The sequence below is a fragment of the Carcharodon carcharias genome, chromosome 15 (assembly GCF_017639515.1).
Source record: "Carcharodon carcharias isolate sCarCar2 chromosome 15, sCarCar2.pri, whole genome shotgun sequence".
Taxonomy (NCBI): domain Eukaryota; kingdom Metazoa; phylum Chordata; class Chondrichthyes; order Lamniformes; family Lamnidae; genus Carcharodon; species Carcharodon carcharias.
The window spans coordinates 16,394,056-16,415,724 of record NC_054481.1 but is presented as its reverse complement, the minus strand read 5'-3'; the positions used below and the strand labels follow the sequence as shown (position 1 = coordinate 16,415,724).

General features: G+C 39.7%; 1 protein-coding gene across 1 annotated transcript; it reads right to left on the bottom strand.

The window, feature by feature from the left end:
* Positions 1-272: 272 nt before the first annotated feature.
* LOC121288338 (alpha-N-acetylgalactosaminidase-like) lies at positions 273-21,305 on the bottom strand. The gene is made up of 7 exons (XM_041206891.1): positions 21,139-21,305; positions 17,623-17,797; positions 15,516-15,693; positions 4,529-4,623; positions 2,603-2,764; positions 1,353-1,550; positions 273-542 (listed from the first exon to the last, which is right to left on the bottom strand). Exons 1-7 carry the CDS (start codon positions 21,303-21,305, stop codon positions 273-275), a joined length of 1,245 nt encoding a protein of 414 aa, XP_041062825.1.
* Positions 21,306-21,669: the final 364 nt, after the last annotated feature.

Here is a 21,669-nt window from a genome sequence, read left to right as displayed (position 1 = left end):
GGACTGAATGGCTTACTCCTTCTTCTATTTCCTATATTCCTAGTTTATTAATTTCAGGAAACAAGAACGTTTGGCACTTGATAATCATGTTTCATTAGAAGTTCAATCTGGATAGATGTGCTAAATAGTGAAGTGTTCTGAAAGGTTGAATTATTACCCAACATGGACAGTCGAGACAATGTGGTTCTAACATATTACACATTTAAGGGTTTCATTGAACTAAACAACAAATGTTTTTCTTCAGATTTATATCAGATACACAAATATTAACATCAAAACAATTTGCACTTGGGTCGGATAAAGAAAAGGGCAACGCCTGTTGGATTGACTTGAAAACTGTGTGTCTGATTTGAAGTAAGGGACCCAACAAGCTTCTTGCCAAAGACATCATAAACATTGTAACCAAGCATACAATCCACAATAAAAAGAGCAGGCAGACTCAGTTTGAAAGACCTAACATCCCCTTCAGTGGCTGTGCAGAGATAGGCTACAGCAAATTGTCCATCAGTCAGGTTCCGCTTCCAGACTTGGAAATCGCGGTCCTACAAACAAGAGTAAAGGACAGAAATCAACCTTCACCTTAATACGGCAAACAGGGCTAAAACAATGTAATAAAAACTGACGACCCCACATTAGAGTCACATTGATGTTCAGCGCCGCAATCTGACCTCATCTGGCCTGGGAGAAGAGGCATCAACTTTCAAACATCCTCCAACTTCATGGCAGCAAGGTGGCAAGATCAGCCTGTTTGTTTGTTATCTTTGTCAGCAAAGAATTGGGGGGAGCACCAAAAATGACAAACAAATAAAGTGGCCAAAGGAAATGAGCTGATTTATATATAAATGGAATAATGTAGAGGGAATATTGAATTGTCTGTTGAATTACTTTAAGTTGGCAAAGGTAAGGAAGGTTGTCATGTTCATTTAAATAGAGTCATCGTAAAGATGCTCAGGCCTGCTCAGCTCTGTAATATTTTCTATAAAGCAGTATTACTGATCTGTTTGGAGAATAGTAGTGACATCTAGTGGCATTACTACAAAACAACCAAAATTCACACCATTTCCATTGGACCAAACCTCAACCATTGACCAGTGTAAAATGTTGCCAAACCATTTGTTACTGGGACCTTAAATCTTTCTAATAAATCGTAATTCTCCAACCCCATTGCCACTATCACTTGAATGTAACTGGTAATATATAATATGATAAAAGAGGAAATCCCTTAAGCCACTATAACAAAGAAATGACAGGTAACCATTTATATTTTTAAAAGGTAGCTCAAAACAAGAGACAATGTATTTTTAATTTTCATCCCTTCCCCACCCCATGTTTCCCCTTGTTCTCCTGGGTACCTTCTCAATCCTTTCGCCTTGCAGTCCTAGATGGTCCTGGTCTATATGAATAAGCAACCTGTTCTGCAGAAGATTCTTGGCATCATCAGAGATTGTACGAAGATCATTGGACATAAAGAAAGGAGCTGCCAGCATTGCCCAGAGAGCTAACTGTGATTTGGACTGGTCAAGATTCAGGCCAAAGTCACCGACGATTAGCTGAAAACAATAAAAGTGCGAAAGGCCATTTAGAATCTTTGAAATTCTGGACCCGAAATCTTACTTTTTTGGAATTCACTTGGAAATATATTTTTCTTCTCAAAGTGTGGGAACCCTAGTGTGATATCAAGCGTTAGTAATTTATAATCACGAATGGACAAAAGGAGTTTCCCCATTGTCTTTGCCAATAAATGGACCACACAATGTGATTTGTATATACCAAACATGTACAAATGGACAATCAGCAAACTGGACATCTTGTTCATATTTACCTGGCAAACTCAACCTGGATAAGATTCCTCCCTCACGTGCCACTTCCCACAGTTCCTACCTGATGGTGTACCTGTTGTGATTGATAATGCTCCACACTGTGCATGCAAATTCAGGCGCTTGGTGGAGAAACCTGAAGCAGCGCTTCAGAAGGAGAAAGAAGCCCAGATACATAGTTTTTGGGGTGGGTTACAGGGCGGGGTAAGAAGCTGGAAGCATCACTTTGGAAAAATGGTAAGGGGGTGGGGGAAAGAAGCTGAAAACTAGGTTTTTTCTAAAGTGCAGTCAGTGGAGAGAAAGAGGAAAAACCAGGTGGTATGTGTTGGCAGTGGAGGGCATTGAACAGAGGCAGGAGAAGCTGAGAATAGCATTTTGGTTTTTCACAGAGTCATGGAATTTGATCCTCAAAGTACTGGGAAAAATTAGGTAATAAAATGCCATGTAACATCACAGTACATCAATCTCGGATAGTAAATTGTGTATTACATTGCATTACACCCCCCATTGTTACATAGAAGCATGTCCTCTGATTCATTGAGGAACACTAGTTACATAACAAATGGTTCATGCCTGCCATTGATTTTATTACTCTATTGTGCTATAATAATTTGCATTAATGATCATTTGATTTTGACGATTCATTCCCAAACTCTCTCCAGTTTCCCTCTTGCTGAGTAGTGTACTGTGTTTTTCCTCCTTCAGTGCAAAATGAGGAGAGGAGTGAGTGTGCTCCCTACAGTTGACCAAAATTCGAATTGTTCCAAAATATACAAATATTGTACCATATCTGGATCGTTCCATCTTCCTGGACCTGCGGCCGGCTGTAACATTTTCTGGTTATCTCCAAACCAATTTATAATTGTTAGCACAGTACTCCATGAGTCATCAATATCTTCATAATTTCTCCAAAGATTACAGAGTTCCCCAATTAGGGTGTAATTCACCTAAAGGAATGTAGAACGGAAAGAAATTGTTTCTTATAATGGTGGGTAGCAAAGCAATGCAGTTCAGTTCTTACCTTATAACAATAACCTATTGCATTTATAACATGCCTTTAGTGTAGTAAAACATACCAATTTGCTTCAAAGGAGCAAGAGAGAGGTAGAGAGGCAAAAATGTTTACGGTGGGAATCTAGAGCTTGAGGCCTAAACAGCTAAAGGCATGGCCACCCATGGTGGAGTGATTAAAATTGAAGATGGACAAAAGGCCAGAATTGGAGCAGAACAGAGATCTCAGTGGAGCCAGAAAGGTTACAAAGGTTAGGAGGGGAAGGTCATGGAAGGATTTGAAAACAAAGATGAGAATTTTAAAATCAAGGCGTTGGTGGATCAGGAGCCAATGTAGGTTAGCAAACACAGGGGTAATGGTTGAACCGGACTTAGTGCAAGTTAGGCAGCAGAGTTTTGGATGAATTCAATCGATATTTAGCTTCAGTTTTCTATCATGAAATCGGGAAGTTAGTTTAACCCTGAAATTGTTGTGTATTAACCCTACTTCTCTTCACATTCACAGAAGATGTTTTACCTACTGAAATGTCCCCTGGTACTTTACTGGGAAAGGCTGGGACTAAGCAATAAGGAGATGATAAGAGATGACTGAAGCCTCAATCACAGAGAGACATTTTGAGGAGATTTGTAAAGAATGGGAGAGAGATAGCAAAATGAAGAAGTTCAATTGTTAGGTTAAAATATTGAAAATTAGGATTGTGAATAGTGTTGACTGGTTGATTTCCAGGGAGTTTTTTTAAAACTTGCTTCAAATCAGACTTATCATACGGAGGCCCAAGTGGTTTGGCTTTAGCATTGCTCATGCATCAAAACTATCACTTTTATATCTAAACACCTGAATCTATTTATCATTGATGTGAGAAAGTGGAAGTGATTGATAATCAAAGGAAGCTGCACTTTCTCTGTTTATTCGTAATTATTCATGTTATTTAAAAAAGGCTTCCTTTTAGGCATGAAAAGTGAGGTGCAGAATCCTCCATAAATCTGAAACCCCCTGCTGTGTTAATAGTATGTTAGTTCTATTGTTAGGATGCACAGGTGAAAGACATTATTTAATTAAGTATTTTGAGCACATATAAATAGGGACAAAGCTTGCTCCTAGGCCTGGCCAAGGTGGCCGTTAACAGGTCCAGGCAGTGAGCCAAGGAGGGGGTCATTAGACTCAACTGTTTGCCCCTCTTCATGTGTGGGTGTCCATGGAAAAGGAGCACACAGTGTCCACTGGTACACTTGCGGCTTCCACAAATTGTGGGCACTACAGGGGCTGGAGTGCATCATCAACTCTGCAAATACCATTTTACTTTAATTACCTAAGTTTTCTTTGAAAGTTTTCTTTATATTACGGTGCCCCTTGAAGGGGCTGTCACCCCTTGTTAATTAGTTTACTTTAAGGGTTTTCAAAAGAGCATATAAACAGGGGGCAGCTGGGACACTGGCGGAGAGACGAGAGCTATGAGACTGAACAAAGTCAATAAGCTCTCTCAGCAAAGAAAGGCTCTGAGTCTTGGTTTCGACTTCACTGACCGGCTTATATTCTATTAACAAGCTGCCACATGGTTTTGGTAAACTGCTGGCAGAGTGAACACAGGTGACGATCAATAACACTGATCCATGTCAGTACAATGTCACACTTGCACAGCCACAAATACATAACAATTTTAAAATGTTAACAGAGGAAAATAAAGGCTTCTTTGTCCCACCTTGGGTGGTAGACCTTCTTCATAAGCTGGCCAACTACAAGAATACATGATTGGCCTTCCTGTAGCATTGAGAGCATGGCTCATCTTTGGATAGCCTAGGGAATAGAATACTGAAATTAGAACTGGCAAAAGAAACAGTAGTATTCAGAGTGCTGGCATGTTTCAGGTAAGGAACATTAGATAGCATAGTATAATGTAAGCATTTAAAGGAGTTCTACAAGAATATTTTCGTTCAGTAGGAGGCATCGCCACTTAATCTTCATCAAAGAGTCTGGGAGGGATATATGTCTTGGGTGAAGAAGAAAATCAGGCCGGCTATAAAACAGGCTGCCAATCTGGTACAGCTCATTTTGCACTTCCACCATGGATCAGTATCTTCAGACCCAAATAAAGCCAGATTCTCCCTTTAATTAGAAAATATGGGCATGAGGTGAATGTGAAGTTGGAAATGTACTCCCAATCTTCGTTAATTTCATTTTTTTTTTCTCTTGGAAACTAAATTAACTTTGGTTTACTTAGTTAATAGTTTCCCCAGGCCACAGTGAGCACAGGAAGGTCCTCCTCTGTGCTCTCCAAGTGTGCAGCAAAAACTTAGTTCGGACTTGCCACCTAAAGATGAAGCTTCCAATTGATGAAATTTTTATTAAGTAAATGTCGCTAAGTAGTTAACATAATCTGAGGGCCAAGAAGCAAGCAATTTGGCAGGGACATTGTGAAGGGTTATTTCAAGCCCCCAGAATGGGTGGGATTGGGTTGAGTGGGAAGGTAAAATGTTAGCAAGATCAAACATGACCCAGCCCAGCTCCAAGCCACCCGCTTTCCATTTTAATGGGTGCCAGTGGCTGCAGCTGACCAATCCACTCTCAGGAGCCAAGTTGGTCACTGAAAAATCTTAAGGAGACTTCATGTATCCATTTTAATAAGGTTTATACTTATAATTATTGTTGTATGGGTTTCCTTGGCCTGGGAAACTGAGTAGGTAAGTGCTGGATATAGCACTCCTTGTGGGCCAGGAGAAGCTGCTGTGTTTCCTCTGGGTCCAACAAACTAATCCCCTAGGTCCAGCAACCCCCCACCCCCCCCAATCTGTCTGACCTTCAACACCTTCATGATCTCCAACCCCTATTCACCCACTGCCCACAGTTCCCTGAACCCTCATGATCAGCGACACTCCCATCTCCCCCTTAGAGCTGTCATTTCCCTTGACTACCTCATGATTATCAATCTCCACCACCTCCCCCCTCACCACCCCAAGCCACATGCTTTAACCGCCTGTTCATCCACTCTGGCAATCCCTCCCCTTCACTGCCACTAAACCCACCCGTCCCTCCCATTCAATAGCTGGCCAAATATGTCAATCAGGTTGGCTATCAGGCAGCGAACTTGGCATCAAAAATTCAAGCACACGCTGGAGTTAAAACTCCATGGCGTTCAAGGAAGCCTGCACTTCCGCGTTTCCGAAACATAACTCAGCCCCTCCCGCTACTCCAAAGTCTCGCCCCGGTAAATATCAGGGCCTATGGTCACGCTCAAAAAAAAAATCTCCAAGCTACGACATACAGGGCAGAATCTTTTGTTTGTTGGGCGGGCAGGCTTGACCCAATCGCTGGCGGGCGGGGAGCCGATCCCCGCCGGAGAAGCGGGCTGCACCGCCATTTTACGTGGGTGGGCCAATTAAGGCCCACCCAGTGTGACGTCCGGCAGGAAGCGCTGTACACTTCCTGTGCAGGCGGGGGGGATCCCTATAAGTGAGAGTGCGCTCTTTCACGCATGCGCACGAAAGAGCGCACATCTCCCTGAGGCTAAGTGCAGCCTCAGGGAGATCGTTTACATTTTTAAAACTATTAAAAATTGAGAAAAGAAAAATCCTTTACATGTCCCCTCGTGTGACAATGTCACACGAGATGGGACATGTTCATAATTTATAGCGTAACTTTATTACAATTTTTAAAGCCCTGAATGAAACCTCATCCCGCCAGGGCTCCTGGCCTTCCCGCCAACCTTAAGGTTGGACGGGCAGGTCCTTTAATTGGTTAAATGATCCTGTCAATGGCCTGAATTGGCCATTGACAGGTCGGTGGGCCCGCAGCTGATTTTGCTGCGCCCCCACCCTCCTGAAAATTTAAATTGGGCGAGGTGACGTCGGGGATTCCGCCTGATGTCATCCCGTGCCATTTTATGCGTCAGCGAGTGGGCCCCGCCCCCTCGCTCACCGACAGCAAAATTCTGCCCACAGATTCAAACTAAGGAAGCAGATGGAGGATACGTGAAGGAAGCATGAACACCCTGATCTGCTTCAAGTGAGGAAGATTTGACAATGTACAAGTGATGGAGTGACTTGCTGCTTCTATTACAGGTGAATTTCAGAACTGGTGTGAATTTTAACAAATGTGTAACAAAGCAAATTAATTTCAAGGATCTTGCCAACTCACCACATACTGTACTGGAAAAACAGAGCCACTTTTGCAGCTTCTGTTCCCTATGTAGGCTATAGGTACAATAACACTGAGATAAAGTACCTTAATAGGCGAGATTGATAGCAATTGTTAAAGAGAGAAGAAATACTCAATGCAATGCAAATATCGGATAAATGGGGAAGAGGTTATCTGTCACTTAACACTTTTCTTACTTTTCAAAATATCTTAAAACAGAAACATCTTTCTAACAATTTTCTCCCCTCTTTTCCTTTCTTGAAAGCATTTTTCCTTTTCACTGTTACACAGGAACCAGTCACCTTTATCAAGTGACCATTCTTCATTTGAGAGCATATTACAGCCAGACCCAATTCAGTCCTCCCCCAACGTTCATGCTTTTAGCAGAGGTCACTGAATATTGGTGAACAGCAGAAATGGGTATACTGGTTTCTCCCGTCTTCATCTCAGGGCTGTTGGAGAATAATTCTAGTGCTCATATTGCTGTACCAGCTGAGACTAGCTCACTCACTGCAGTCCAGGGTATTGGAGCTGATCTGCATCACTGAGTATTTTTTGATTAGTGAATTATTGGGGGGAAGCCTGTAATTTTTATCTCTTTTAATTTGGTTTTCAATATGGTGAACAGATTTCTGAAAGGAAGGAATTCAAATTTTATTTACAACATTCCAGAGTAAAAGAAAATTGATACAATAATAACATATTAATACACAGACAGGACAATATACCTTTGATTATGAGAATGAAATTTGTACCATTAAGATCCTGGATTTTTGATACGCAAGAGAGTCAAGGGTTATAGGGACAGACAGGAAAGTGGAGCTGAGATCACAATCAGATCAGCCATGTATTAGTATTAGTATTCACCAGAGTTTAGAAGCATGAGAGATGACCTTATTAAAATGTACAAAATTCTTACAGGGCTTGACAGGGAAGACATAGGAAGGATGTTTCCCCTGGTTGGATGGATTGGTGGTGGTGGTGGTGGGGTGGGGTGGGGGGGGGGGGGGGGGGGGGGGTGGGGGGGGGGGGCAGTTCTAGAACCAGGGAACACAGTCTCAGAATAAGAGATAGGCCATTTAGGACCAACACGAGGAGGGATTTCTTCAGTCTGAGAGTCAAGAAGATATAATAATGTCTATAGTGTTATTGGAAATTACATTACAATAGAGTTTTAGTGGTGTCTGTGTCTATGTATGTGTATGTGTGTGTGTCTTAATTGGATTAAAGCTAGTTAGTCCAGGGGCTTTGATGTATAGAAGAGAAGTAGGTTTGAAATGTTAATTAGGTAAACATAGGGAAGTTACAAGGTGAAGAGTAAAGGGGGCAATTTGAATGGGTGAAATATTATACCTAGCAGAAGAAGCCAAACAATGTGTTTATTTTTTCCAAAGCTTACTAATAAAAAAATGGTGCTATGAAAGGGTTTTATTGTTAGAAGATGTAAAGTTAAAAAAAAACCTAGTGGTACAAAGAGAATTTGCATTCAAAGAGGAAAATATGTATAAAGGAAGAGAAGTTTGTTGGTGAAATAAAAGAAGGATTCTAATATCTAAAGCCTCCAGTCTGCAAGCCTCAAGTCTCTGTCGGCAAGGACCAGGGCCGAAAGAAACTCATTTTGAATACAACTGTTCAGAATGTGCTTTGCCAGGGAACTGTTTAAATCTATGTGTTTTACTGTTGCTTAACAGAGTTGTAACTGGGAGTCAGATTAATTAGAGGATTTTTAGAAGTTATTATAGTAGTAATTTGTAGACATAGGTATGTGCTTACAATCTTTTCATCAATAAATGTTTAATTTAGTTTTATAAAAAAACCTCTTGAGACTCAGTGATCTTATATAACTGCATCTCGGAACATACAAATTGAAAAAATTGGTTATGACAGTTATTTCAAGTTTCCCACTGGGATTTGAACAGTTCAGCATTTACCATCAGCTGTGCCATAATAACTGGGGGCTCATCCAGGATATATTTGTAATTCCTTGAATGGTTTGCAATTGGTGAATCTTAGGGTTACGAGTATGAGAAGCACTTTGAATTCAAGAGTGGATGTGATGCATTTTTGAAGTGGTGAGATGGAAAAAATGGCTGTATCCATGGCTAAATTTTTTTCGGAAGTAGAAGATATAACTCTGATTGGATTACAGAAAGTATCCAAGAATAAGTTAACAGGGTTGGCGGATAAATTACAGTTGAGGTTACCTATCGGGGAAAATAAAACAGACATTGTTGAAGTGATAGCCCAGCATTTGAAGTTGGAAGTGATACCTGACGCTAGTGAGTCACAGCTGGAAGTAGTGAGACTTCAGATAGAAATGAAGAAGCTTGAACTTGAGCAAGCAAAGGAAATGAAAAAAACTTGAGCCAGAGGCAGCAGGAAAGGAAAAGGCATTCAAAGGGAGCAAGCAGAAAGGCAGAAGAAAGGAAAGGAACTGGAGTTCCAGGCAAGAGTGAAGGATAAAGAGAGTGGCCGGGATTTTCCGGCCCTGTCGTGAGCGGGACCCGTCACGGGCGAGGCAGTGCCCCAGCCACAAGTCCATTGACTTGCAGCAGGACTGGAAGATCCCAGCAGCAGCTGGCAAGTGTGGAAACTCCTGCCCAGAGAGGCAAGGGAATGAGAGAAGGAAAGAGAAAGGGCATAACAGCTTAAAAGTCTGGAAGTTAAAAAAGAGACCTCAGATCCTGAGGCAAGTTCTGATGATGAAAAAACCTTTAACCTTAAATCCAGTGGAGAGGTGTTTAAATTTGTACAAGCTCTTCCAAAGTTTGAGGAAAAAGATGTTGAAGCATTCTTTATTTAAGTTGAGAAGATCACTAAACATATGAAATAGCCACAGGAAAACTGGACGTCATTGTTACAATCCAGGTTAGTGGGTAAAGCACTATCAGAAGAAATGTCAGCGAATTATGATGTAGTAAAAAAGGTATTTCAAGTGCATCTGAGTTGGTTCCAAAGGCATACAGGCAGAAATTTAGGAACATAAGAAAACAGCCTGGGCAAACTTATATTGAGTTTGAAAGAGTAAAACAAAGTAATTTTGACCAGTGGATATGGGCATTAAAAATAGAGACAACATATGCAGCTCTTAGAGAAGTAATTCTTTTGGAAGAATTTAAAGATTCAATTCCATCGTTAGCGAGAACTCATGTGGAGGAGCAGAGGGTTCAAATGGTAAAACAAGCAGCAGAGATAGCTGATGATTGTGAAATAGTTCATAGAGCTTAGCTTTTTTCATCATCGTTTTAAATCAGAGAAGGATGGAAAGTGGGAAGGGGAAAGGAAGGTGGGTAGTCAGGGAAGAGGAGTAGGTGGAAATTCCCAGGAAGTTTTTTGCCCAGAATAAAAAGGAAGGTGCTGAGAGTAGAAGTGACATTTGAAAATTGAGGCATTTTCATTATAATAAAGTTGAGCACACAAAATCAGTATGCTGGAAATTGCAGGGAAAATCTGTTGGAATTATTGGGGTGCAGAAAAGTTCTAGAAGTAAAAGTACTGTGGGTTCTGAGGTTCAGGTACAGGGAAAACCAAATAAAACAGGAAGAATCAGTGATAGGTAAAGAAGTGGGAATGTGTTCACAATTTACCCAAGAGAATTCTGAGGAGCAGGTTACTGAGATGTTTAGAAATTTTGTATGTGAAGGGAAAGTCTTTCCATATGTCCAGGGTGGAGTAGGCAAAGATGTTAAAAGTTTAAAAGGTACAGGGGCTGGTCAATCCTTAATGTTGTGGGATAGTGAAGTTTGTTGTTCAGAGGGAGTATTGTAGGAACAGGAGGTAGTTAGTGGGCTTCATGGAGATGCTAAACCTATTCCATTGTGGAAGGTAAATTGAAAGGTTAAATGGAAAACAGGCAAAGTGAATGTTGGGGTGGTGGAAAAATTGCCCATTGCAGGGGTTCAGTTTATTCTGGGTAATGATGTAGTTGGATCACAGATGTTGGTGATGCTTATGGTAGTTGAACAGCCTGTATAAGTGTTTTCAACAGAGTAGTTGCAAAAGGAGCATCCCGGATTGTTTCCACATAGTGTGATAATGAAATCACAGGCTCATAGGTAGAAACAATCAAAACAAGAAGGACAGGCAGTTCAAAGGCACGAAGAAGGTATTGAAATCCAATTAGCAGGCACTGTGATAACAAAAACAGAATTACCTGGAAAAACTCAGCAGGTCTGGCAGCATCGGCGGAGAAGAAAAGAGTTGACGTTTCGAGTCCTCATGACCCTTCTACAGGACTGTTCTGTGGAAGGGTCATGAGGACTCGAAACGTCAACTCTTTTCTTCTCCGCCGATGCTGCCAGACCTGCTGAGTTTTTCCAGGTAATTCTGTTTTTGTTTTGGATTTCCAGCATCCGCAGTTTTTTTGTTTTTATCACTGTGTTTGATAACATTGTTCAGAAAGACACAGCAGAGGAAAAGGCCGTTGAGGTGTTTAGCTCAAGGCAGTTTAACTGAGTTGCAGAAAAAGGATTTGCAATTAAAACAGTTACATCAGACAGCTTACTCAGAAACAAAGGCAAAATGTATTCCAGAATGTTATTACCTTAAGGATGATGTTTTAATGAGAAAGTGATAGCTGGATCATGTCTCAGCAAATGAAAACTGGAGCGAGGTATTTCCGATTATTATCCCAGTTGGGTATAGAAATGAGATTCTGAGGATTGCTCATAAAATTCCAATGGGAGGACATTTAGGTATTAGGAAAACACAGGCAAAAATACAGGAATATTTTTATTGGCCTGATTTGCATAGGGGTGTAGTCAAATTCTGTAGAACATATTACACATGTTATGTGATAGGAAAACCACAAGCAGCGATTAAACCAGCACATTTAATCCCAATTCCGGCATTTGAAGAACCTTTTACTAGGGTCATGATTGATTGGGTAGGACCCCTCCAAGACAAAAAATGGAAATCAGTATTTACTGACAATAATGGATGTGTCTACCAGGTTTCCTGAAGCAACACCTTTGAGAAATATTATAACAAAGAGGATCGTGGAAGAGTTAGCTAAGCTTTTTACAAGATATGGTTTACCTAAAGAAATACAATCAGATCAGGGGTCAAATTTCATATCACAGCTGTTTAAGGCAGTAATGAACAGTTTGGGGATAAAACTATTTAAGTCAACAGCTGATTATCCTGAGTCACAACGGCCTTTGGAAAAATGACATCAAACTTTAAAAACTATGATGAGAATGTAGTGTCAGGGTTATCCATAGGATTGGGATAGGGGAATTCCATTATTGTTATTTGCTATTAGAGACGCTCCTAATGCATCAACTAGTTTTAACCCTTTTGAATTAGTTTATGGTCTTGAGGTAAGGGGACCACTGAAATTGATGGGTCAAAATTCAGAAACTACTCTCCTGGATTACATATCAAACTTCAGAGAGAGATTAAACAGAGCATGTGAGTTGGCTAGGGAACATTTAAAGATATCACAGCAAGTGATAAAAGTGAAAGCAGACAGGAAGGCTACAGCTCAGAATTTTATTGCTGGAGAGAAAGTGCTAGTTATGTTACCAATATTGGGTGACTCATTAAACATATGGTTCAGTGGGCCTTACAGGATTGAAAAGAAATTGAGTGAAGCAAACTATTTAATAAATACTCCAGATAGAAGAAAGAAGCAGAGGGTGTGTCATGTAAATATGCTTAAAAAGCACTTTGACAGGGAAGAAGACCAAAAGGAGGTGGTAGTGGTGATAGCTAATGAGAAAGAGGTAGAAATGCAGGATTCTGAAATTGATTTTCCTTTAATCAAATTTGATGAGGGGGTACTTGAAAACTTAAATGTAATATTGAGTTACCTTCCAGACAAGTGTCAAAGTGATTTGGAAAAGCTATTGCAGTCACACAAACCTATTTGTGGAAATAAGTTGGGGAGGACAGATTTACCTAAACATGATGTGTCTGTAGAAGTTTCATCTTTGCTAAGGCAACATCCTTATAGATTAAATCCAGCAAAGTTATCACAAGTACAGAAGGAAATTGACCTCATGCTTCAAAATGATATCATTGAGTCTAGTTGCAGTAACTGGACTTCACCTATCATACTGGTACCGAAACCGGATAGAACACAATGATTGTGTGTGGACTACCGAAAGGTGAATGCGGTGATAAAAGGGGATTCATATCCTATACCATGGTTGGAGGATTGTACTAAGAAAATGGGACAATTGAAATTTATCACAAAGATAGACTCGCTAAAAGGATATTGGCAATTACCCTTATCAGCAAGAGTAAAGGAGATATCAGCTTTCGTAAACCAAATGGACTATATCAGTTTAAAGTCAAGCCATTTGGTGCGAAAAATGCACCTGCAACATTTCAAAGACTGACGGACAAAGTAATTGCCGGTCTAAGCAATTGTGCTGTTTATATTGTTGATTTAATAGCTTTCAGTCAGATGTGGGAGGAGAATTTACAACATCTGGAAGAATTATTTACTCAGTTACAAGAAGTTAATTTGGTGATGAACTTGGCTAAAAGTGAATTTTCAGAAGCACAAGTTACATATCTAGGCCAAACCATTGGCCATGGCGAGGTGACTCAGAGAGATGCGAAAGTCAAGGCTATTGTGGATTTCTCAGTGCCTACAAGAAAATGAGAAGTTTTGAGATTTCTGGGTGGGTTTTATCGGAAATTTGTACCAAATTTTAGCAGTGTAATTGCCCCACTGACAGAACTATTAAAAAAGAACAAGAAATTTCAGTGGAGCATAAGAATGCATTTGACAGTTTGAAAACTGTATTAACTACAACATCAGCTTTGGCAGTACCCAATTACATCAAGCAATTTAAGTTGGCCATTGATAGAAGTAACATAGGCATTGGGGCCATACTGTTACAAGAAGATGACGCTGGAATTGAACAACCGATCGGGTATTTTTCATGGAAGTTGAATGTACAACAGAGAAGATATTCAACAATCGAAAAGGAAATGCTGAGTTTGGTGTTAGTATTGCAGCATTTTGAAATTAATGTTGCAAAGAATTCATCAGAAATAATTGTTTATACAGACCACAATCCTTTAAAGTTTCTAGACAAATTTTGAGACAAAAGTGCAAGGCTATTCAGGTGGAGTCTATTACCGCAACCATTTATACATGTTGCTGGTAGAGAGAATCTGTTCCCAGATGCGTTATCAAGAGTTTGAAGCTTAAAGGGAAAATTGGACATTTAAAACCTGAACACTGAACTTGAATGATTTCTGTTGACACCTAGAATTGGTATATATATTATGTTAATGTATGCACCTGGTACTGTAATAAAGTATATAGATAAGTAAAGGAGATAGTGTAAGATGGGTTAATAAAAATGAAGCCGTCTTTTAGAATTATGATGGTTCATTTTTCGATAAGCAGGGGGATGTCAAGAAGATATAATATCTATAATGTTGTTGGAAATTATTTTAAAATAGAGTTTTACTTGTGTCTGTGTCTATGTGTGTGTATGTGTGTGTGTCTTAATTGAATTAAAACCAGCTGATCCAGAATTTGACTTATAGAAGAGAAGTAGGTTTGAAATGTTAATTCGGTAAACATAAGGTCAAGTGTAAAGGGGTAATTTGAATTTTTAAATAAACCATTCAAAAGAATGGATGAAATATTACACCAAGCCAGGAGAAGCCAAACAATGTGTTTATTTTTTCCAAAGCGTATGAATAACATTGGTGCTATGAAAACACCAACGCCTCCAGCCCGTAAGCCTCAAGCCACTGTGTGCAAGAACCCAGAGTTGAAAGAAACTCATTTTGAATGCGACTGTCTAGTGTGCTTTGCCAGGGGTCTGTTTAAATCTATATGTTTTACTGTTGCCTTAGCGGAGGTGTAACTGGGAGTCAGATTAATTAGCAGATTTTTAGAAGATATTACAGTAGTAATCTGTAGACATAGGTATGTGCTTGCAATCTTTTAATTAATAAAGATTTAATTTCATTTTATAAAAACTTATTGAGACTCAGTGATCTTATTCTAACTGAATTCAAAGCCTGCATCTCAAAACATATAAATTGAAAAAAATGGTTATGAGAGTTGTTTCAAGTTTCCCTCTGGGATTTGAACAGCTCAGTATTTACCATCAGCTGTGTCATAATAAGAGTGGTGAATCTTTGGAATTCTCTACCACAGAGGCCTGTGGAAGCTCAGTCATTGATTATGTTCAAAGCAGAGGTCAGTAGACTTCTAGATACCAATGACATCAAAGGATACGGGGATAGTGCGGGAAGATGGCGTTGAGGTAGAAGATCATCCACGATCTAGTTAAATGGTAGAGCAGGCTCGAGAGGCCAAATGGCCCACACCTGCTCCTATGTTCCTATGATCTTATCAAATGGCGGAGCAAGTTCAAAGGGCCAAATTGCCCATTCCTGCTCCTAAGTCCTATGCTCCTATGTTGCAACTAACTCAAATAACTTGTGAATTATTTAGTTCTGTCCTTGTCAAGAGATAAATTTTTTAATCAATAGACTCTTACCCAGCATCTTCCACATAGTCAACAAGATCAATTAAATGCTTTGTAACTATTACATGATCTCAAGAGAAGTGGTACCTATTGCTTTCTCAGTGGAGTTGGAGTTGCAGCCATCAAACTTCAGCATGTCTACTTCCCACTCTGCAAATGTCTTGGCATCAGTGTCAACATTCTCCAGTGTGGTGCCAGGAAACCCACCACACGTTGCAATGCCCAGGTCCCCATAAATCCCTAGCTTCAACCCTTTAGAATGAACCTAGCATGAACAATGCAGATCAAGAAGTAAGTAGCTCAAAATGTCAAGATAGAACATGAGTAAATATGTCTCTTTGTAAAGTTACATTTCCATATTTGTAATTAGAAGACTTCTACATACCTCAGTCACAACATCAATGGCAGTATATTATCAATACAGTTTTTACAAATCATTCTGGCAAACAAAATGCAGGTTTAGCTTTTTTAAAGGCACTCCTTATTTCCATTTCTGAATCTTTCCTAAATAATTGTGGCTAAGTACTTGTTCACAATGGTTTTAATATGTCTCATGGAATGAATGGATAAACCTCAGCACCTAACAAAAGACTGGTGTCAAAAGTGGTTGACGGCTATTTATAATCTAAAACTGTACCTGATCCTTAGCTGGCCTCAGAAAGCAAAAGCAATGGCTGAAATTTGTGTTTATGATGGCAATGAATCTGTCAGCACTCACTGTCATGAAGGTGTAAAAATAACAGCAACTTTTGGAATCCACATGTAAGCCTATGTAGAAATCTACTGGCTGATGTCACTGATATCCCATTCCCCTTCACAGGCACAATCAATGCAGAATTACTGATTTGACATGAATTTCAACTTTTTGCACACTATTCTCAATGTAAAACTTAGTGAAAATGTTAAGTCTGGTTCATTCAGGAGTAACTGAATATTAACAACATAATTACTTCTGATAAACTTTTCTAGCCCTGAATTTTACAAGTGTGGAGTCTCATTTCCTTAGAAGAAAATTTAAAAGTTGCAAGATATTTTAAGATGATTAAAAATGATTTTTTAAAGTTGATGATATTCAAGCTTTTCCCTTAATTCCACGTGATTGTCCAATTTTCTTTCTCTTCCTGTCCAGTGATTAAATTAGATTCCATGCTTCTTATTTCCTACTTTGCAGTCTGTGAGAATGCTGCAATGTGATTGGTTCATCAGCCTTCCTGTGACCTTCCCTGTTGCCAAGCGCCACAGATCCTCTATAAATGGCTTCAAATTCAAAGTGACATTGGACTAGAAGAAACACATGTTCTGGAGCCTGCTAAATATTTGTGGGCAGCCTTTTACAAGGTCAGTGATGACTGTGTCTTTCACTACTGACTGCAACATATGGGTCAATTAAAATTAACTCCATGTACAATATACTAAGACAAAAGCAAATCTAGGCATATATTCATAAATATATTGATCAAGAACAAAATTTCTATCAAGTGAAAGTGCACCTTTGGCTTTTAATAAATTTCAATTGTGCGTAATGACAGTACAAAGGGCTCTCTTTTTAGCATGGGTTTTAATGCCTTTAAAATGATTGCTATCACCCCATGTTACTAGAATATTGGAAAATTGAAATCACAATTATAAATGTCTAAAAGAAACAAGATACTGGAGCCTGAATGAAAGAATGAAAGAAATTATGTAGATTGATGAAAATCAGGCAGGTTCTAAAATAGTTGTTGGGATGATGGGGGGTGGGGGTGGGGGGTGGGGGGGATTTGGGGGGGAGGGGGGGGCGGCGGTGGATTGGGGTGGATGCAATTGACTCTGCCAGACTATCACTCAGGCATTGAAGCTGAAAATTTCCTCCATTGTTACAGTGATTCCCAACACGACAGGAGTTCCCACTGGCCCTGGTTCAATTTTCTCCTCTATATTTGTCCCCTCCATAAACAAGATGGAAACAGCCCTCTCGGCCTTTCAGCTGTTTGTCAGGCCATTGGTTCTCTGTCTTTTTGAATGTAATTCCAACGTAGTAAGCAATAACTTGCTGAAGACCCATTCAAATTGCTGGTACTTGGTGCCCTTATCCACCGAGACAGTGCTGTGGTGTGTGTTGCATGGGATACCAAGGTAATAGTAATATCAAAAAACACAGGTTGTGTCTTATCGTTAGCCTGATGTACACTTGAAATTTGAAAATGTTACTCACGTAATCAGCCAGTGCTTTAATGCCATTTGGGAATCGTTCAGGATCTGGCTGAATCTTCCCATTAGCATCTCTCATCATTGCTGACCAGCAGTCATCAATGTTTACATATTGATAGCCCAGATCTTTCCAACCATCTTCTACCAGCTTGTCTGCCATCGACCTAAACAAGCCTTCACTGTTACAGTGAAAAGCCAAGAAGATGGTCACCACATTGGTCTATTTTTGTTGTTTATTATTAACTATGTACTCAAATATCAGGAAAACTTTGCAGACTGTCTTAAAAAATAAGTCAGGTATAGCCCCAGTGTGCATCTACTGATGCATGGTGACATGAAACAATGTTGTAGGGACTCTCTTACGATGGCCCAGATCTTGAGCTTTTATTCTCAAGCAGGGATGTCTAGGTTTATACCATATAAAGATGATATGAATTGAGTTGCTTCCCTGAAGAAAAGAGAGGGTAAAGTTTATAGGATAATACATAACTAGAAATGCATTAGATAACAGATAACATATTGGCTGTGTTGTCTAAATACAACACATAGGAGTATATTACAAGACAACATACAGAGAATATCAAAAACTAATTCAACTACCATCAAAATCATAAAATGGATTATTGCCTGGAAATACGTTTCTAGCTATTTGTTCCCAAGTATTTTTAATAAAGTACTTTTAATTTTGAGCAAGTGACTGGTTAAGGTAAACAGTAGATTGTCCAAATCAGGCACCATAATTGGATCAACTCATTTATATTGGAATGAAAAATATATTTATTCCAACAAATGTTAAAAGGAAAGTAATTTAATGAATTCACATTGAGATGACCTTTGACCCAGAAGCCGTAGAGTAGGGAAAATTTGCAATTTCTTTAAAATGTCTGTGGAATCTGTAATTGTTTTTAATATTTGAAAAGAATTTTAAGAGTTTGCTTTAATGATAAAGGAACCAATTGTAATTTTCTTGGATACAAGCACTGTCCACGACAGTATTGGTAGGAGTAACCATTGTACAGTCCTTATGGGGACAAAGTCCAATCTTCACATTGAGATAGCTCCATCATGTTGTGTGGCACTACCAACATGCTAAATGGGATAGATTTCGACCAGAGCTAGCAACTCAAGACTGGGCAACCATGAGGCACTGTGGGCCATCAGCAGCAGCAGAATTGTACTCAACCACAATCTGTAACCACATATCGGTATCTGAGAAGTTGCGAATGATGATGAACGTTGTGCAATGATCAGTGAACATCCTCACTTCTGACCTTATGATGGAAGGAAGGTCATTGATGAAGCAGCCGAAGGTGGTTAAGCCTAGGACACTACCCTGAGGAACTGCTGCAGTGATGTCCTGGAACTGAGATGATTGACCTCCAACAACCACAACCATCATCCACTGTGCTGGGTATGATTCCAACCAGTGGAGAGTTTTCCTCTGATTCCCATTGGCTCCAGTTTTGCTAGGGCTGCTTGATGCCACACTTGGTCAAATGCTGACTTGAAGTGAAGGGCAATCACTCTCATTGCACCTTGGGAGTTCGGCTCTTTTATCCATGTTTGAACCAAGGGTGTAATGAGGTCAGGAGCTGAATAACCCTGGCATACCCTCCTGCACACTTTATTGAAACAGGGTTGATCCCTTGGCTTGGTAGTAATTGCAGAGTAACGGATATGCTGGGCTATGAGGTTGGGGAAGTGATGTATGAGTGAGCTAAAAGGGACCGAATCCTAAAAGTGGTGTGAACAGCTCAGGCATGCAAAGAAGCTGAGAGTTTGTATAAGAGGACCAGATTATGAACTGGGTATAGCTGGTTGGTTGGTTGAACAGGAACGCTGGAAAGCAATGCCATCAGGACTGATGCGACCTGAGTGAGAGAGAGTTCCTAGGCGAGTGCCTTGTTAGTGTTAACTGCATGCGGGGACCTTGATTGGAATACGGCTGACGGTGAACATGATTCAAGGGTCACATTGATTGAGTGGGAAAGTGAGATATCAACCGTGCCAGAAGACAAGTTAGAGACTTTTGGAACTGGACATGGTGCAACATTTGTTTGGGGAGTGATGCAAGTGTTTTTACGCTTGTGTCAAGACGTATCTTTGTTGCATCGACTATTTACAGTGAAATTTACCTTTATTCTTTTAAACCTCAGTTGCTTATGAATTCATGTTTAATTTGCATCGGTTCTCACACATGTTAATGCAAAGGCTACAAAAAATGAAATCCTGATGGTAATTTCTTGACTTGCAAATTGTTTGATAAATTTGGTTATTTGGGTTCACAGTTCCTTCACAGGGATCGTAATAACATTATATAAAAACATAAATCAGATGGAAAATCCCCTGTACCACCTCGGCTTACCCTCCTATTGGCCAGTGCAAACAACATTGGCAGAGGCCTCAAAAAAGGTTGCCACTTTCAGCTGGGGCAATAGTGCATGATGGAAGATCTACAGAACTGGGAAAATAATAAATAGTCATTTGGTAGTACAGAACTTGAGTATTGCTGAAAAAAGAGACATGTCAAAGCTTTTCATCTTGCACTCATCAGGACACTTTACAAAAATACCAATATAGGGGGAAGCAATAACATAGTATAAATTGTTGTTTTCCCCCTATATTGGTATTTTTGCGAAGTGTCCTGATGAGTGCAAGATGAAAAGCTTTGACATGTCTCTTTTTTCAGTGAAAACAATAAACTTACAAAGTTGATCTAGGAAACAATAGAAGCAAACAAAATGTACCACCATATGAAGAAATGATCATAAACTTACACCACAATGCAAACAAAACAGTGAAATCTAACTGACCCTAATTCTGTTTGACATCATTTGTAGGATTACAGGTTCAAACCTCTGGCTTGCCTGACAGTTGACTTGCCTCAATTTTTAAACATTTATTCTTTCATGGGATGTGTGCATCACTGGCAAGACCAGCATTTATTGCCCATCCCTAATTGCCCTTGAACTGTGTGGTTTGCTAGGCCATTCCAGAGGGCAATTAAGAGTCAACCACTTTGCAGTAGATCTGGAGTCACAAGTAGTCCAGAGTGGGTAAGGGTGGCAGATTTCCTTCCTTAAAAGACATTAGTGAACCAGATAGGTTTTTAGGACAACTACAATGGTTACTTTCATGGTCACCATTATGAGAGTAGCTTTCAACTTTATTTCAGGTTTTATTAATTGAATTTAAATTCCATCAGCTGCCGTGGTGGGAGTTGAACCCCTGTCACCAGAGCATTAGTCCAATCCTCTGAATTATTAGTTCACTACATGACTATCGCCCCAAAGTATTCCTTGCTGAATTAGTGGATGGAGTACCTCACACAATTAAAATATTATTTGCCAAAGGAGGGGAGAAACAAATTCAAAGAAGTAAATTGTAGAGCTGTTTATAATCTGAATGACTAGATAGAGGGTGGAATGGTTTAAACTGGGAGTAATACTAGAGAAAAAATAAGAAAAAGAAAGAAGTCACAGAATTAACTGATATCTAGGTGATACTTAAAAACACATACCTAATGCAGCTGTTAGGGTGCTCCTTGCAATCTATGGTACATCTGTAGCGCTCCCAGGATATCCAGCCCATTGGGGGAGTTCTCGCCAAACCATTATCCAGGGACTGGCATGGTCCGGCTAGTATCGGTAGGATGGATATGAAGAGAGAAAGTACTCTGTAATGCATTAAAAATCTTGCTGGGGGAAAAAAATTGTTTTTTTAGCCACATTACTTTTGGGGCTCATCAATACATTTCTATTGGATTTTTAAAAAAATCTGAGTCTATGATTATTATAAGAATGTATAAGTTGAGATAAATCAGTGAGACTTATTGAGATAAGACACCTTTAAAAGTCTCAAACAACTCTCTGTAAGTTATAATTAAAGCCATGTTCCCATCTTCTATTGATTTATGCAAACAGATGACAAACTAGAAGTCTGGCCTACTTTACTTCAAAGCTTCCTCATTTATTTAACCATAGGTCTTTTGACTTCAGCTGTTTTTTTGTCCTTCCAAGAATATCAAAAGACTCGTATGAGCTCGAAGCAC

Bases quoted from the DNA above. Each gene is read 5' to 3' on its own strand.
- LOC121288338 (XM_041206891.1), bottom strand. From the start codon at position 21,305: ATGCATTACAGAGTACTTTCTCTCTTCATATCCATCCTACCGATACTA. The intron at 15,694-17,622 runs GTGAGTAACATT...TGTTCATGCTAG, and splicing joins TTAAAGCACTGGCTGATTAC to GTTCATTCTAAAGGGTTGAA. The intron at 1,551-2,602 runs GTACAATATTTG...TATTGTTTTCAG, and splicing joins GATGGAACGATCCAGATATG to CTAATCGTCGGTGACTTTGG.